This window comes from Vigna unguiculata, chromosome 4 (genome assembly GCF_037176805.1).
Source record: "Vigna unguiculata cultivar grain cowpea cultivar isolate G323 ecotype 2 chromosome 4, ASM3717680v1, whole genome shotgun sequence".
Lineage (NCBI taxonomy): Eukaryota > Viridiplantae > Streptophyta > Magnoliopsida > Fabales > Fabaceae > Vigna > Vigna unguiculata.
The window spans coordinates 41,265,353-41,271,711 of NC_140795.1; the positions used below are offsets into that span (position 1 = coordinate 41,265,353).

General features: G+C 32.7%; 1 protein-coding gene and 1 pseudogene across 1 annotated transcript; both read right to left on the reverse strand.

The window, feature by feature from the left end:
• Positions 1–3,023: 3,023 nt before the first annotated feature.
• Positions 3,024–4,625, reverse strand: LOC146887201 (receptor-like protein EIX1). Its single transcript, XM_085672427.1, has one exon. The coding sequence runs from the start codon at positions 4,514–4,516 to the stop codon at positions 3,134–3,136; it is 1,383 nt and encodes a 460-aa protein (XP_085528553.1). The 5' UTR covers positions 4,517–4,625; the 3' UTR covers positions 3,024–3,133.
• A 1,177-nt stretch (positions 4,626–5,802) lies between these two features.
• LOC146887202 (receptor-like protein EIX1) lies at positions 5,803–6,359 on the reverse strand (annotated as a pseudogene).

Sequence of the window (6,359 nt, forward strand, 5' to 3'; positions counted from 1 at the left end):
TTTTTCTTTTGTAACATACTATGACATAAGATTATAATAATTTTATTTTTATTTAGTTAGATTAGTGGATATAATAAATTCTATAAGTTGTTGAACTAAATAATATTCATTATTTTATAATTTTTAATTTTTAAGTACAAACACTTGAAAATAAAAAATGGTTTTGAACTTAATCGAAACCAGAGATATGAGAACGAGGGAACTAATTTTGAATGAGTGGGATGCGAATGAGTGAATTACTTTTGAACAAATGTAATGCAAATGAGCAAACTATTTTTGAATGAATTGGGGAAGGAATGTGACTGAACAAGTTTGTTGATGGTTTTATACTTTGTTCTATAATTGAGTGTGTTGAATAAGTAAATGACTTTATTTTGTCTTTCATATCTGGTAAAGAACAAATTTATTTAAGTTCAAATACTCATTGCCAATCTAATGAAGATAAAGAATTTAAGCTAAGTGGTTTACTTCAGAGTTTCTCAAACATAATAAATGCTCAAGGATTCTCAATCATAGGATTGAATTGATAGTTGGTGTACTTATCATATTTTTAAGAAACATTGATCAAGCAATTTTTTTTATAGAACAAGGTTTCAAGTTAATTATTTCATAAAGAATGCTATTTTTGCTACAATAATAACAAAAAAAATGTTGTGATAAAATATTTATACCAAGAATAAACTTGATTCCTTTTGATTCAAATGAGACAATTTTCAATATGTCTATGTTTTGCAACGACAATAAACAAAAGTTAAGAATAAATTCTTTCTAAAGTTGAACTTTATCTTCGCGTACCGTATTCACATATGAACAACTATATGTAATCACTACAACTACAAAAAAAAAAGATTAAAAATAATAATTCTTAATGAAGATGGAAATGTAATCACTACAACTACAAATATCATTTACAAAGAAATATTTGAAAATCTTCAATAAGAGGTATACAATCTTACACTATTATAACGTTGTATGTGTTCTATATATCCATATCAGAATATACTTCTCCACAATGAAACTAAAAGGACAGTTGTGTATGAATGTTTATAAGAGGTACATACATAGATGTTCAAATACTTAAACTTTCATATTAGACAAAACAATGATTACTATCATTAGTGTTGTTATTATTGTCTATGTTTGATATTGTTGCACTCGGTGTAAATAATGTGAAATTAATGTATCTTATTTTGGATCATGTTTGTCATCATTATTTAAAGTGCCATGTATATAACACAATTATGCATACAAGATAAATGAAATAAACACAATATTTATTCTCTTTTTAGGTCTTTTTCCTCTTACATGTACCTATATTTATTTGTGGACATAATACAATCATTGCAGTTCACAAAAAATAAAACAAACGCATGCAAGGATAAACTGTTGAAATATTTTTTGACTTAGATAACCAAAGACAATTCAATTCTATCAAACAACAATATTTAAAAATCATAAAGACCACATGGATCTTATTTGTTAAAGATATTTCTCTAATGGAAAATAGCTTGAGCGAAAATATTTTTTCTTTAAGTAAATATATTTTTGTTTAACCAAAACTGTGCTTGCTTGAGTGAAAATTATGTAGAAACTAGGTTGAGTTCCAATGTTACTTTTACTTGAGTGAATTTTTTTCCCTTGAGATAAAAGATAAGGCCAAAAAAGGTTATTTTCAACTGTATTTTCATTTGAGTGAAAAGAGATCATGGAGTAATGTTAGAGAAATCAGCCTTAACAACAAAATCAAATTAGTTTTCAAAGATATTTTCAAAAACATTTCCATAATACTACTTCTAAATAATTTGAACGATCAATCTAAATCCTGATTTGCTCCAGGATCATCTTCTACTCGTATAAATTTAACCTTTGCCTCTTAACTCAAAGTATGTTATATATGCACATGTCAAAATTTCATAAACTATAGGAAGGATTCAAAACTCAAATCAAAGAAAATCTATAATTAACTTGCATAATCTAATCTTTGAATTAATATATGAATGAGAGTATCGTATTCAAAGCAATTCAAATAATCATTGATCAAACAAATCTCAACAACATTTAAGTTCAAACATTTACACATATTTTCAACCAACCACAATTACTATAAACCAAAAATTTAGATAACAAGCCAACTTCACATATAAGTCATCTATTCTGTGATTCAATAAAAATCATAAATAGCTTGCCTTGTGTAAAATGTTTATCCTCAAAGAAAATATGTCAAATCAATCATAAAAGCTACTTAAAACTTAAGCACATAGAGCAAGATATTCTAACGTAACATAAATTCAATATATGGGAACACAAGGATGGCTTTTCTCAACTAAACCTAATTAAATTAACGATAATTATCACCGGAGCATTCAAAATAGATTGGAACTCGCAAGACAATTCGGTCCATCACGGATTTGGGTAAGGTTGGGTTGGAAATTTTTTATGAATTTCAATACGGGTTGATTTTTGACCTGGTCCACCTAGAACCCGATTCATCCGAATTGAACCATTGATGAACCTACTTGACTCACCAACTCGTAAACAAATGGTCATATAAGTATTTTTTTTTGTTAAGTTGGCTTTTGCATTAGGATCAGGTTAGGTTATTTTTTTAGCCAACAAATAGATAATTTGTTTTTTTGTTGATTTTAGTTTGTAGTTGGATTGTATTAAAGTTTATTTAGATTTTAATTAGAATTATAATTTAGTTTTGACTGAAAAAAATATATTTTTGTAATTAAGTGAGTCCGTGAGCTAACCCGTTTAACCCACCAATTTGTGGTTGACCGGGTCGGATTTGAATTTTTTTACTCGCTAATAAATGAGCCGGGTTAGATTGGCTCACTAAGTGATCAACCCATGATAGATTGACTTACTAAATGATCAACTTGTGATAAATTGACTTACTAAATGATCAACTCATGGTGGATCGAACTGGACCGAATCGAATTATCTGATAGCTCTACACTTATCACCAAAAGAACGCGTTTATTTATTAAGTAAAGTATAACAAGTTGATTGGTCCCGATATAAACAATTTACTTTGATAAAAATATTCATTCTCACAGAATTAAACAAAAGCAGATATATGAAGTAGCAAATTACAAGAAAGAATTTATTTGTAAAACATGACTACTAACTATCCTTTGAGCCACCTATGACACTTGGTAACGTTTAATTCAGCCATTACAAGTATATAGTGTGTCAGTCTGTTCAAGAATTTCATGTAAACCATTCTCCATGGTTCCCAAAGTAGCATTGATCCTAATAAGCCCCAAAAGCCTGCACAGAAACCTAGCCCCAAACTCATGTATAATGCTCCATACAAAATTGAATTCTCTTCTTCACCATTGATTGCTTGTTGTTGAGTCTTTTGTATTGCCTCATCTCCAGGACAACTTTTGTTGAGTTGCTCTCCACAAAGATTAATATTTCCTTCAAAACAAGAGGCATCAAAGGTTTCAAGATGTCTTCCCCATGGGATTCTTCCACTGAGATTATTGTTTGATAGGTCTAACACACCAAGACTATCAATGTTGGGAAGAGTAGAAGGAATATTGCCAGAGAAATTATTTCTTGATAAGTCTAGGAATTCTAGTGAACTTAAATTCCCAATCTCAGAAGGAATTTCTCCGCAAAAATTGTTTCTTGATAAATTCAGAGAAACCAATCCAAGTAAATATCCAATCTCTTTGGGTACTTCACCTGTTAAACTGTTACTCGAGAGGTCAATGCTCTTAAGAAGATTCTCTGGATTCCAAAACTCATGATCCTGACCTTTCCACCCCAATAACAAGTAAGAGTCATAAATTGGTCCGGAGGTTCCTTGAGTTGAAATTTGTCGTGTCCTCACAGTATCCCTTGGGACTACACTCCTTTCCAACAATGTCGTAAACTTTGTGAAACATGTTGGTATTTCACCTGACAAGTTGTTGTTTGAGAGGTCAAAGACTTGAATTTGACTCAAATAGCAGAGTTGTACAGGAACACTCCCAAAGAAGTGATTTACTCGCAAGCTCAAGATTTTCAATTGCATATTTTTCCCGATCCAAGAAGGTACTGGACCAGACAACAAATTCTTACTCACGTCTAATAAAGCTAAGTTTGAACAGTTCTTCAATGTGAGTGGCAGTTCTCCGTTAAAATTGTTGTTTCGTAGGACCAGAGCCTGCAAGTTAACAAGAGTACCCATGGACTGTGGAATCTTTCCGGATAATTTATTATTTCTTAGATCAAGAAATTGTAGTGAACTTAGATGTTCCCAACACTCAGGTAGTTGTCCTGCTATTTGATTATTTGATAAATCCAAAGTCTCCATATAGTTTGTCACTCTATTCCTGCACAAAAGTGTATTTATATCTGAAAACTCATTGCCTGACAGATCCAACGTGCGAGCGTGTGACAAAAATGTAGGAATCACACCTTCAAGTTTATTTGAATTTAGAATTATTGCATTTGGACCGTAGCGCAGTAACTTGATCGTTAAATTCGGTATCACACCTTTGAGACTGTTGTAAGACATATTGACGTCACTTATAAACTGTAACTTGTTCCAAAACCAATCTGGTACAAAGTCATCGATTCTCGCATCAGAAATATCCAGAAATTCTAGCTGACTGAGTCTGGAGCCAACTTGCAAGAAGCTAGGCCCAATTGAAATAATTGGGAGGGTAGAGTCCAAGTGGTAGCAAACTTTAGAGACAATGAGTTGCCTGATAAGTCTAGTGTTGCCAATTGGGACAAATTTGTGAGTTGCAATTCATTGATATCACCCTCAAAGTAATTGTCGTTAAGACGAAGAGTCTTCAACTGATAAAGAAACCATAAGGATGCTGGAATCTTTCCTTTTAGTTTGTTAGAACTGAGATTAAGATATTTGAGAAATCTCATTACTTTCCAGAATCCGTCTGGAATGGGACCTTCTAACAAGTTATTATCAAGGTAAAGACTTTGAAGATTGACAGTGAAGTTGCAAATCCAATGAAATACAACGGATGATTTCAATAGATTATCCGAGAGATCAAGGGTGACAAGAGAATGAGAATTTTTAATGGAAGAAGATGACACAGGAAATTTTTTATCAGTGAGACCGCAATTTCCTAAGTAAAGAGTTTGTAGTTTGGTGCTTAAATTGAAAATCCCTTGAAACATTGATATCTGAGTAAGATTATTAGAAGAGAGATCAAGGAGCACAAGAGAAGGAAAGTTTGAATAGTGAGGAGATGACAAGACAATGTTATTAGCAGAAAGATGAAGCTCTTGGAGATTAGGGCTATAGTTGGACAACAATTGGAATGTGGTTGACGTCAGTATATTATGAGAGAGATGAAGGATGGAAAGTGAAGTGGAAATGTTGGATTGAGAAGGAAACAAAGATAAAATATGATGATCTGAAAGACCACATCGGACTAGACTCAACTCTCGTAAGTTTGGAAGATGGTCACTAATAATTTGAAGCCAGGGATGAGAGAAGTCAAGATTAAAAAATGAATAGAGACTGAGAGTTATTAATGAAGAGAGAGAAGATAGCCAATTTTCATCTTTTATTTCAAGGCCAAGAAAGCCATAAAGTCTAAGAGAATGTAAGAGCGGGAGAATTCCAACCTGGAAAGGGAGTGCTCCGGAAAGTACAGTATATGAAAGATCGAGATACCTCAAATGTGACAGACTTCCAAGTTGAGAAGGAATTGCATTAGCAAGTCCAGTATCTGAAAGATCGAGATACTTCAAATGTGACAGACTTCCAAATTGAGAAGGAATCGCTCCATAGATTTCATCATTGTCACTTAGATCAAGATATCGCAGACTTTAAAGCTTCCCTAGTTGAGATGGAATTTCTCCATAAAGATCAATTCTATTAAGATCAAGATACTCTAATTTTGAGAGATTTCCCGGTTTATAGGGAATTGTCCCTTTGAAAAATGATTCTGATAGATTGAGATATCTTAACCTTTGAAAGGAGCCTATGGATGGAGGAATTTGACCTCCAATGGAACGATCATTAGATCTGAGATCCAAATATTCCAATTTTGCAAGCCAACCAACGAAGTGATATTAAATGAACCTGACAAATAATGCGATTCTGAACCACGAAGATCAAGCATCTGTACGTGACCAGTTTCATTGTTGCACTCAATACCTTCCCATTTGCAACAATCTCTGTTATTTTCATCGTCCCTCCATGTAGACAGCATTCCATGGTAATGTTGGACACTTAATTTGAAATTGAGGAGTGCTTGTCTCTCCCTCTCTATGCATTTCACATATGAACTCTCTGATGGTGAGTTGAGTCCAAGAACGGATACTTTGATATGCAGAAGGCACACAAACACTACGAACAGTATTTTGAGGAAGTAACTGGCCAT